At 29.9% G+C, this 11,688-nt stretch overlaps 1 protein-coding gene across 1 annotated transcript; it reads left to right on the top strand.

The window, feature by feature from the left end:
* Nucleotides 1-4,751: 4,751 nt before the first annotated feature.
* On the top strand, nucleotides 4,752-8,696 carry LOC120161925 (receptor-like kinase LIP2). Its single transcript, XM_039172126.1, has 5 exons — nucleotides 4,752-4,884; nucleotides 7,105-7,262; nucleotides 7,468-7,657; nucleotides 7,755-8,140; nucleotides 8,295-8,696. Exons 1-5 carry the CDS (start codon nucleotides 4,767-4,769, stop codon nucleotides 8,679-8,681), a joined length of 1,239 nt encoding a protein of 412 aa, XP_039028057.1. The 5' UTR covers nucleotides 4,752-4,766; the 3' UTR covers nucleotides 8,682-8,696.
* Nucleotides 8,697-11,688: the final 2,992 nt, after the last annotated feature.

The raw sequence follows: 11,688 nt of genomic DNA, 5'->3' as shown, positions 1-11,688 counted from the left end.
AGTTTGTAACCCTAAATCTCTCATTTCAATATTATTACTAGTTGTCATCTATCATCACGGGCAACCTTCTCTATTAGGGGTGTATAAATTCGGATATTGAATTTAATCCGATCTAAAAATTTTATATACCTAAAATAATGACATGTATCACATTTGAAAAAATCAGATGCCTATATTTTTCGATATCTGAATATTTGAATATGAATATAAAAGTTAATTTGACAAAGAATCTTTATGATACGGATATTAGAAAATTAACGATCCAATAATTTAAAAAAGAATTCGAAAACATTAATATTATAATTGATTTTTTTATATACTTTGATGATTAAAACGAACATACAGTAGTGAAAGAATAAAAGGGTAAACTACACATTTAGTAAGCCAATTATTACTTTAGTTCTGATATGGTCACCTAACTATTATCATTTTCCAAACCATACCTATATTACGTTTTGATTCTGTTTTGATCACTTACCGTTAAAGAATAAACAAAACTTCTGACATGAAATTTTTATATTTTTTTCAGTAATGATATGGTATTAACTTATGGTATCATGTCATCATCGACGTTATTTTTTAATGTTGGGTGACTAAAATGAAACCAAAATATAACATTAGGTAAAATTTTGAGAAAATAATAGTTACATGACTAAAATGAAATCAAAATGATAGTTAGGTAACTAAATACGTAGTTTATCCAAAATAAAAATCAGCAAATTACTCGGCATTTTCATTTTGTGCCCGCACAATTTGATTTATCCGTTAAAATTCCCATCTTCTCCCTTCAATCTTCCGCTAATCCATCCTTGTTTGCCTGGAATTTAACTAGGGTTTTCGTTAATTACGTATTCGTGTTTTTGAATCTCCAATTTCTTATGGATCCTAAACACACCGGCGAGATACTCAAGTAAGTTTCGCCCTAATTTATTTGTCATGGATATTTGAAAATCAAACTTGCTTTCTTTTAATTTTATATTTTTTTGTAGGCACTTGGAGAAGCAGAATGAGTTGCTTTCAGGATCTCTTTCATCAATTTTTCACGAATTGCATAAGCTTCAAGTTAGTTTCTTCTTCCCCTTTTCTTGATTTATACTAGTGATAATATCAAAACGATTAATCGGAAAGAATGATTTTTTCCCTTTTGGCTCTTGTAGGTAGAAGAAGAGATGTTGATGCGGAAATTTCATGAACTTATGCAGGCTAGGACTCCAAATAAAAAGGTACGTTTTTTAGACCTTATTGTATAAATATTAATGGGATTTTAGATGTTATATAAACTTTTATTTCAGTTGAATTTCTAGATCAACTATGTTTTTGCTTATGACCAAATTGTGTATTTATGGTCTTCTCAATTTTGTACATGGATTGAAGAGTAAAAAGATAACTACAACACAAAAGAAGACATGGATTCATCATGGTAGCCTACTATGTTACTCTGATGATTCATTTATGCATGGCCGATGAATTTTCGGATATGGATATAAAGAAATAAAATGTCGAAAATCCTCCACTCACATGGAAAATTAAGAAAACTTGAATAAACTGTAACGGACACATATTTGTATCGACAGTTACACTCGAGTTCGAGTAACATAGACGTGCAACCTGCATCCATGAAAATGATTCGAAGGGCTATATTGTACAGATTCTGATATTCTGACTTGCATATAAGTTTGTGTGTGTGTGTGTGTGTCGTGCATTTACGTATCCTTAGTGTAATTTTTTAATATATGCAATTACATTCTTTATATTAACAAATTCAATGTTTTAAATAGGCTACTTCGTTTTCGTTCCCCTCATCTAGTTTGTCTAATACTCATTGGTTCTACTTGGACAGAATAAAAACAGTGATCCAGTCTGCAGTGAAGATGATCAAAAGGGTAATAGTGCTGATTTGGTTTGTGAAAAGAGCAATGCACAGTAGTTTGAAATCTTGTCAGTAACTCGAATCAATTTTTAGTACAGGGTAAGGAGTTTTCTTTCCACCCTTCCGGTTAGGGGGGTAGCAAATTGTGTCATTTTTCATGGACTAGTCAATAATTTTTAGTCTTGACCTTGTTTCTTACTATATGATAATTCCACTGAAATCAAGCATTTGGTAGACAAATTTTCCCGGAAAATTCTATGCTGATATGCACGCTAGGATCATTTTGGAAGTGTCTTCTCTTCTTTCTATTATTTTGTCGGTTCTTTAGGATCAGTGAATGCTTTCTTTGTTCTGTAAAAAGACAAGAAATTACGTTGGATGTGAATTTGATTAACTTTGTTTACAACAAATTTGTAATTGGATGTGCATTGGTTTCTTCTGGAAGATGCTTCTTTATTCAAAACTCAAGTCCTTTCGTATACTAGGCAGAGAATTTGTGTAAATACGAGAGGATGATTGGTATGGTAGCCGGAGCCAACGGTGTCTATACTTACGGTAGGTTCAATGAATAGACAACCTACCCTGAGAGAGCGTTTGATTCACAGAATGTAAGATTACCGTTGGGAATGTTATTATTGGAATGTAACATTACTATGGGAATGATGCATTATCTTGTTTGGTTTGCTTAGCAGAAATGTAAGATTACAGTGCTTGGTTGGATGAATATAAGATTACTTGTATATTTTACCAAATATATTTTTTTAAACTTTAATATCAATTTATAAATATTGCAATGAAAATTCATAAAAAAATATTTTAATCGTTATATTATCTAACTTTTGAGGAAAAATACATTTAATCTATAATAAATATAATTAGTATATTAAATTTATATTTTTAAATAATGTTCACAAGTATCATATTTATAATATAATATAGTATAATATAATATGAAAAAATATATTATGATATTGAGTGGATAAAGATATTTTTTCAATATATAAGATCGGTTTCTTAATAACTAACAATTAAATATTATTTTAAATAATTATATTTTTACAATAATATTATTTTTTTAATTCCATAAATTTATAAATAGTAAATATATTGAATAATAAAAAAATAAATATTTTAAATTCTCAGTTTTATTAATATTTTAGTAAATCAAACTCTTTATATATTATTATTATGTTTATAATTTTGAGTAAAGTATAAAAAATAAGAATTGAAAAGGATAATTATAAAAAGAATTCATTAGTCTAAGGGTATTCTTGTTTAAAGTGGTAGGAATTGTGTAATACCTAAAAATTTGGAGGTAATGATATTCTACCATTTTAACCAAAAAATACTACTATCGGAAAAAGAATATTTTCGGGTAATAATCTTTTCCGTGAACCAAACGTGATAATATAATTTCGGAAAATATTATATCCTTTGGTGATAATTTTTTCTACGAATCAAGAGTCACGTTGAGTGCTTTAGTTATTTAGTTCAGTTTATGGTCTAGTAATTTTTGGTGACTTGAATCTTTGCCTTGATATGGTTGCCGGTGATTCGCTTCGTACACTCCAGTATGAAAATTACATTATTTTTTTATCAAACAATCTTTATATATTAAGAGGAGAGATTTACCTATAACAATATAAAACTAAAGAGGTCATCATTTTCAATTAAAATTTAATTTATGAATAAGATTAAAACCTTACTTTTGTTAAAAAATTTCTATTTTTTTCTTATACATTTATCATATTCCAAAATTGACATCATCTCTTTTCCTTGTAAATCAGAAAATGTTATATATTTGTGTCGTTTTAGATTACAATTTCCAGTAATTATTTAAGTAATTTTTTTTTGATATTTTATATCATATATTAGTTGATATACATTTCGTAACAAATTATGAAAAAAAAAATATATGATATGAAATGGTATTAAAAGTTATAAAATGGTCTCTTGATTATAAGGTGATGTTTTGTTGAGTCCCTCAACTATTAAAAATTACAAAATATTCATCCTACTATTCATATGTTTCAAACTTGTCCTTTTCTATTAAAAGATTGATGATTGTTTGAGTTGGTCGTTAACCTATTGACTGAGATATGATAAAATCATATTTTGATGATGTTTACTGGCACCACCGTTGCTATCAAGCACTAGCTCGACGATATAATGTAACCTGAGAGTCGATCCACAAGATATTGTTCAAACAAGTATGGGATCATATTTTATTATATTTCGGTTAACATGTTAACGTCCAACTCAATTAGTCACTAATTTTTTTAACAGAAAAATGATGAGTTTGAAACATATGAATAGTCGAATGATCATTTTATAACTTTCAATAGTCAATGACTCAACAAAGCAACGTCCTATAATTGGAGATCATTTTGTAACTTTTAATAGTCGATGGACTCAACAAAGTAGCACCCTATAGATGGGGGACCATTTGTGTGTTTTACCCAAAAAATAATCACTTATTTTGATCCCAACAACTTAATTTAAAAACAAATCCAAATTTAACTTTTTATAACTACCCCTCAACTTAATGTTAACCCCTCGTACTATTATTCGTCTCAAAATCAACGAATTAGATTTTCAAATTGAACAATCCCATTGATATAGCTTTTATCTATTGTTATAGGTTAAACCGTTTTGAGTTGTTCTTTCTCATAGAATAAGCTTACAAATTTGTTTCTGCGGTCTCCAAACATGGTTCGTTGTTGTAGTTTTCTTCGGTTCCAAAACCCCTTCTCCTTCAACGAGGGGTTCCTTCAATCCGTTGAAGGTTCCCCGCCTTAGCCCATATCTGCTTCATTGGGAGATTGCTTCAATCCCCCACCGCCTACGCCTCCCTTCACCAAACTTCAATTAGCGAGGAAGTCTAGGGTTTGGAATCATGGCGAATAAGATGAATTGCTTGCCGTGTTTCGCAACGCACAAAGGCAGGAAAGTGAGCGGCAAAAGGGATCATGTGTCTTCCTCTGACGAGCTTATTCGATCCAGAATTTTATTTGGTATGCGCATCTTTGTTTTCTTCTTTTGATTCCCTTTTTCCGGTTCTGAATCTGCAAATCACTGCATGGAAAGCATATTATACTGTTCTATAGATGATTTGAAAGCTAAAATAGCTAGAAAATAGAGGTAGCTGTTATCATTGAAAAATAATGAGGTCTTAATACCGGAGGGACCGAGGATGGGAGCGGAATATGGTAATAAAATTTTTAAATTATTATATTTTATAAATATTTTTTTCTTTTGTATTAATAATTTATTTTTAATTTTAAGTTTATATTCTTAAAATTTTAGAAGTTAAAATTTCTTTTTAATATAAAAATTTAACTTCCGTCCCTGATTTATCAGACATCAGATTCGATTTTACATTAATTTTGCAATAAGATAATTGTCGAAATCTTTAGTTCACATGACGTGGTAACACAAAATATTTATTTTGTAAAATAATTTATACAAAAATTAGAGTATATATAAAATTTTCATAATTTATAGAAAGTCAGATCATTTTCAAAAATCATATTTTTCAAAATTATAATATATATTGATTTTTCTGCAATTTTATAATTTTAATCAATTTTCAAAAAATATTAATATTAAAAGATATTTGTCTACCTTTATTACTTTGACTTTCTATATTTTTAAATCTAAAACATTACTATTTTTTTGTGCTATCACTCGTTTCACCTAGATGTTTAAAGTATGTCACGTGTTAACTTTAGGTTCTTTAGATGAAAAAGATTATATATGCTAGATATTTTGACAAAGAAAATATTTTATGCACTCGAATGATAATATAAATGTTTTAAATACCTATTTTATAAAAAAATATTTTTAAGTGGCTAGATTAAAAAAATGATATTTAAGTATATTTTTAAAATAAATCTTTTTATAATAAAGGAAAGAGGTGATATGCCAAAATTACAATATGAAACTTATTAGGTAGTGTTTGGTTCGCTGGAATGTTTATGAGGGAATTGGAATCTGTAAAAGAATTGGAATCTGTAGGAATTGAAATCTTAATCTGAAACATGTTTGGTTGGCAGGAAATTGAATTGGAATCCAATTTCATATTCTGTTTGGTTCGCAGACATGTTAGATGAATTTGATTTCAGTAATGTAAAATAACAGAATTGTCATTCTTGTTTTTTTTGCTTAATTTTAGTTTGTTTTATAACTTACATATAGCAATATATTATAAAAATTTAAAAAATATTAAATTTTCATTTTATTGATTGATTATTCATTTCAATAAATTATAAAAATCATACTAATAAACATTATAAGTAAAAATCATCCCAATTAGGGATAGTCATAGGTCGGGTTTTTGGTCCACCCAACCCGACCTGAGAACAAGGGAACCTCCACCCGAGACCCGACCCGACCAAAATAAAGTTTCACTGATCCGACCCGACCCGAACATCACACTTAAAAAAACCCGACCCGAATATCACAGTTAAAAAAACAGTGTAAAAACAGTGACTTAATTGAAAAAATTATATATAGAGGGGTATTATTGTAATTATTCCTAAATATATAAGGTAAAATTATATATTTTTTTGGGTTGGGTATTTTTCACCATAAACCCGAACCCGACCCGAATATCACACTTAAAAAACCTGACCCGAATATCACACTTAAAAAAACCCGACCCGAATATCACACTTAAAAAAACCCGACCCGAATATCACACTTAAAAAAACTCGACCCGAATATCACACTTAAAAACCCCGACCCGAACCCAATTTTTTTTAAAAAAAAATCCGACCCGAATACCAAAAGATTGATGAGGGTAGTATGGTCAAATTTCACGTTCCCTCCTCTAAAGGATTTCAATTCAATCATGTTATGGATGAAATTTACTTTCCCTCCCTTAATGGAATTTACTTTCCCTCTCTTGATGAAATTGGATTTCAATTCCCCTTTAAAATTTTGAACCAAACATGGGAAAATGGTATAATTGAATTCCAATTCCCCTTAATTCCAAAGGATTTCAGCGAACCAAACGTCACCTTAGATGTGATGTCATAACTGCATGAATTTGTTGAATTAAATCCAAAATTCTCGTTTAGTAGTTTACTGATAAATTTAATGATGTAAAAGCAAAACAAGAACATTGGACGTCAGAAAATGGAGAAACGTTTAATTTGTTGATTTGTAATCTGCGTGCGTTTGTTTTTGGTATAAGAAGGTAATGAGAAAACAAAAACTGACTGATAAAGCAGGAATGGAGGCGAACCAGTCACAGCATGCGAGGATCGCGGCTCAAAAATTCAGTTTCCGAGAGCTAGCCGCGGCAACCAAGAATTTCCGTCAAGAACGTTTGTTGGGTGAAGGTAGTTTCGGAAGAGTTTACAAGGGAACTCTTCAGCCTAATGGCCAGGTACTTGATCGATCTTTCTTGTGACTATAATTAAGAAAATTAGGTAGTTAATTTACGTTTGGATTTGAATATTGGATTTGTTAGACGAGACTTGCATTGATCGGATCTAAATTTGAAGATCGAATAATTGAATCTGATTGAGAATAAAGAGATAGAAATGTTGACTGGTTGGTTTTTGTGATCTGAAAATCGGCGATACATATAGGTGGTTGCCGTGAAAAAACTTGACAGGAATCATATGAAAGGATGCAAGGAGTTCCTCGGAGAGGTAGCTCGATTGAGTCTCTTACAGCATGCAAATCTGGTTAATCTCATTGGATACTGTGCTGATGGAGATCAGAGGCTTTTGGTTTATGAATTCCTGCCTGGGGGTTCCCTTGAAGATAATCTACTTAGTACTATCATTTTCTTCTTCTTTGCTCCATTCTCGCTGAATTTTTAAGAAATGATCAACCATAGTAATATATTTGTTGTTTGTTGTGGTAATTGCAGAATCCGATGACGATGATAAGCCAGAAATAGAGTGGTTAACCCGAATGAAAATAGCATATGGGGCAGCTCAAGTTCTAGAGTATTTGCATGACAAGGTCAATCCTCCTGTGATATATTGTGATCTAAAGTCCTCCAATGTGTTGTTGGATGAAGAATTCAACCCCAAACTGTCTGATATTGGACTGGACAAGCTCGGGCATTCGGCCGAAATGCAGTCGAGGGTGATGGGAACATATGGGTACAGTGCTCCGGAGTATACACGATCGAGTCAACTCACAACTGTTGCCGATGTATATAGTTTCGGGGTTGTGCTGTTGGAACTTATCACCGGACGAAGAGCCATCGACACTACCAAACCGGTGAACGAGCAAAACTTGGTCACTTGGGTAAGTAAATGTGTTTCTACCTGTAGTTGTTAAGGGTATGGTGCATATAACGTTAAGGTATTGTGCTCTTTTGGATGTTGTTGCACTTACAGTTGTGTTATGAGCATGATGCTCTATAGACATTTATGATTAGTTGTATATGGAATTGGAACAGGCTCAACCCTTATTCAGGGAACCGAAAAACTTCCCGGACATGGCGGATCCTTTACTCAACAAGCAATTCCCGGAAAGGGGTTTGAATCAAGCAGTAGCAATAGCAGCCATGTGCTTACAAGAGGAAGCCACCGCCCGTCCTTTGATGAGCGATGTGGTGACGGCATTGAGCTTTCTTTCAGCTGCCACCGAAGAGAATAACATCCTTCCCTCTCTCCCTCCTTCCATCTCATCTAGATTGCATAGCATCTCAACCAGGCTGAGCATCGAGTGCGGCGGCGATGGAACTGAGGACAGGCTAGGTGATTTCCATTCCGAGACCGGATCCGACAACTACCGAAGTGATGAAGGAAGTGATTCTTCCCCTCTCCAAAGCACAACCTCATGAGAAAAAGCACCTCTGACCAATCATCAATCATTAATATTATTAGCAGAATATGACAGTGATGATGAAATGATTCTTCCAAACAAGAGCTTAAAGCAGAGCTATCTGCAGGATGGGGTTCATTGATGATTGTTGTGGACTAATGAATAAATTTAAATGCCAAAATTCCATACTTTCTTTTAAATACCAAATACGGTTTGGTTCATTGATCGGCAACGTTAAGATGTTCCCTTTGCCTTAAACATTCGCAGACATTTCCTTTTCTTTCAACAAAAAAAAAATCTGAGTATCGTTTTTATTTCTTTTCTGCTTTTAGTTCCATTTCATGCGGTATCAAACCGTGTGTCGGTCTTAAATTGCTGTCACGGTTACGGTTTAATTTATGTGTATGGTTTTTGTTTTTATTTTTTTTCCTGCTTTTAGTTTCATTTCAACAAATTTTAATTTTAATGTTTAATTTTTTTATTAAAATAACTTCTATTAAACAAAAAAATTGATAAACTAATAATTAATGTATCTTTTTGACTTGTTGGGTAAATGAAAAAACCTTTTCGTGCATTTGCCTTGCTGATTCTTTTATTTACCCAAACAACATAGGAACTAAGCATGGAGTGCTGGTTCCAGGCCTTATCAATGTCGGTCATTTTAACAATGATTGATTATATTAAAGATTGGATATCGTCGACATCTTTTAGAATTCCTAGAAGATTGTTAATTATTATTAAATTAAAATTTAATTCTTAATTATTATTAAATTAAAACTCAATTCTTAATTATTGTTTAATATGATAATGTACTATTATATTATAATTAAAAAATGATTAAAAATGGGGCGGGAGAAAATCGGAGTAGATTAAAATTCATTTGCAAAAAGGGTAAATCGTGCTTTAAGTCCCTCTTATATTTAAAACATATTAAAAATAATAATAATATATATCAATGTGTATCATTAGTGATGCATATCAATAAATTATATTTATTGTAAACTCATCTACAATAACAATGCTTCATAATATAAAAAAGTTGAATATGAATCTAATCAAGTGGTTTCGGTGGTTAAAGAAAATGTTATTCTTCATAGAGGTTTTGAGTTTGAACATTTAATTTACAGGATGTATTCACGTTGTCAATAGTTATTTTTTTAACATATATTATTTTATAATCACATTAAACTATTGAAAAATATTAAATAAAAATTATAATAATATAAAGCTTTTCATAATAAAAATAAACTTTGAATTATGACTATTTAGAGTAAATATATAAATCCTTCGAATAAAAAATTATGATATAAATCTCAACATGTGCATCAAAATAATAAATTTAGCACTATGTAGGTTAAGTAGCAAGTTGCAAAGGGCTGATATTAAGTTATCAATCAAAATTGATGTAAGTGATAAATAATTTGATATCATTTAAGTATATTTTAAATTTGAGGTTTTATATATAAAAAAAGTTTTTGCTTAAAAACTCACATATTAAAATCATATGTATAATACGAATCAATTCAAATTAATCAAGATAAAATTTTAAAAAATAAAAAAATGACGCATGTCACATCGAGCACATTAATAATAAAAAAATATACACAATAAATCAAAATATTATTGTTTTCTATATTTAGACTTTGCAAGCAACCTGAAATCATTAATAATTTATTTTAATTTAAACAATAAAACTAAATTAAATTCTTCGACATCCGTGCCTCACTCTTAACAATATGATCGTGGGTCAACTTATATATTCGCTGTCTATCATAAATATAACTATTATTTAATGGCTAGTGTTAGTGCAAAAGTGATGGAAACAATTTTTTTTTTCATTAATGATTTTTTAATGACTAGTTTAAGCATTGATTTAGATTATTTTGATGATAACGTTTTTTTTTGGAAAGATTATTTCATATTAAATGATGTATGTTGTAAATTAATATAAAATTTATTTGAGAATTCATTGAATAACATCAATTATAAAAAAGAAATGTTATTCTTTCTAAAAAATTCAGATTCAAGCAGTTATATTTGTAAAATATATATGTTAGCAATGATTAAAAAAAGATTTTGAAAAGATATTATCTTATAATTATACCCCAAACTATTCACAAAAATATAAAATTTATTCTATAAAATTCTCATTGATTTGGAAATAAAAAAATTTAGACTAATCTATCATAAAGTTATTTTTTATTTAAGCAATCTTTTATTCAACCAAACAAGATACAATGAGATTATTCTAGAAGATATACATTGATGATAAAAACTCTTGTTTTCGAAAGAACATTGTTTGATAAAGCCAAGTTTATCTTGTGAAATTTACTTGTTTCACAAGGATTTTTTTGTTCGAAAAAGAATATTTGATCAATTATTTTAATTTCTTATGAGGTAAACTCTACTATAAATGAAGAGACCTAATTAAAGAGACATGCAATGCCAATGTTTAACTTATTCGTACGAACCCGTGACTTTTGTGGTAAATAAATTATTGTTATTCTTTAAGGTCCCGAACTTGAGTACTTGGAATATTAGGGATACAAGTATTTAATGTCAAATGGTTTAGAGTTATATTTGAGCAGATATTATCTTGTACTTATCTCAGATTATAAAAAATAATTTATTTGTTTTTTAAAATTTGATAAAAATATAAAAATATATATATATATAAAACTGAAAAAATAGATCAAGACTTAATATATTTAATTTTAAAATTAAACTCTAAAATTTTGATGGGATTAAAGTTTAATATATTTAATTTCAAAAAAAATGGAAAAAATGGTTTCGTCGCTGTATACAGTGAGCATTATGAATCTTTTGTTAAAGAAAAGAGCATTATGAGTCTTTTATTAAATTCAGAAAGAGCATTATGAATCTTTTATTAAAGAAAAGAGCATTATGAATCCGGTGCGTCCAATTGGAGAGGATTGCAGCCTGCACATGGACATTGACACCGGTCTATAAAAGGTGGCCACCAATGCACATAAACATTTCAACCGCAAACCATTTCTTCAAAGCTA

This window comes from Hibiscus syriacus, unplaced genomic scaffold (genome assembly GCF_006381635.1).
Source record: "Hibiscus syriacus cultivar Baekdansim isolate YM2019G1 unplaced genomic scaffold, ASM638163v2 tig00111402_pilon, whole genome shotgun sequence".
Lineage (NCBI taxonomy): Eukaryota > Viridiplantae > Streptophyta > Magnoliopsida > Malvales > Malvaceae > Hibiscus > Hibiscus syriacus.
This window is presented reverse-complemented; position numbering and strand designations above follow the sequence as displayed.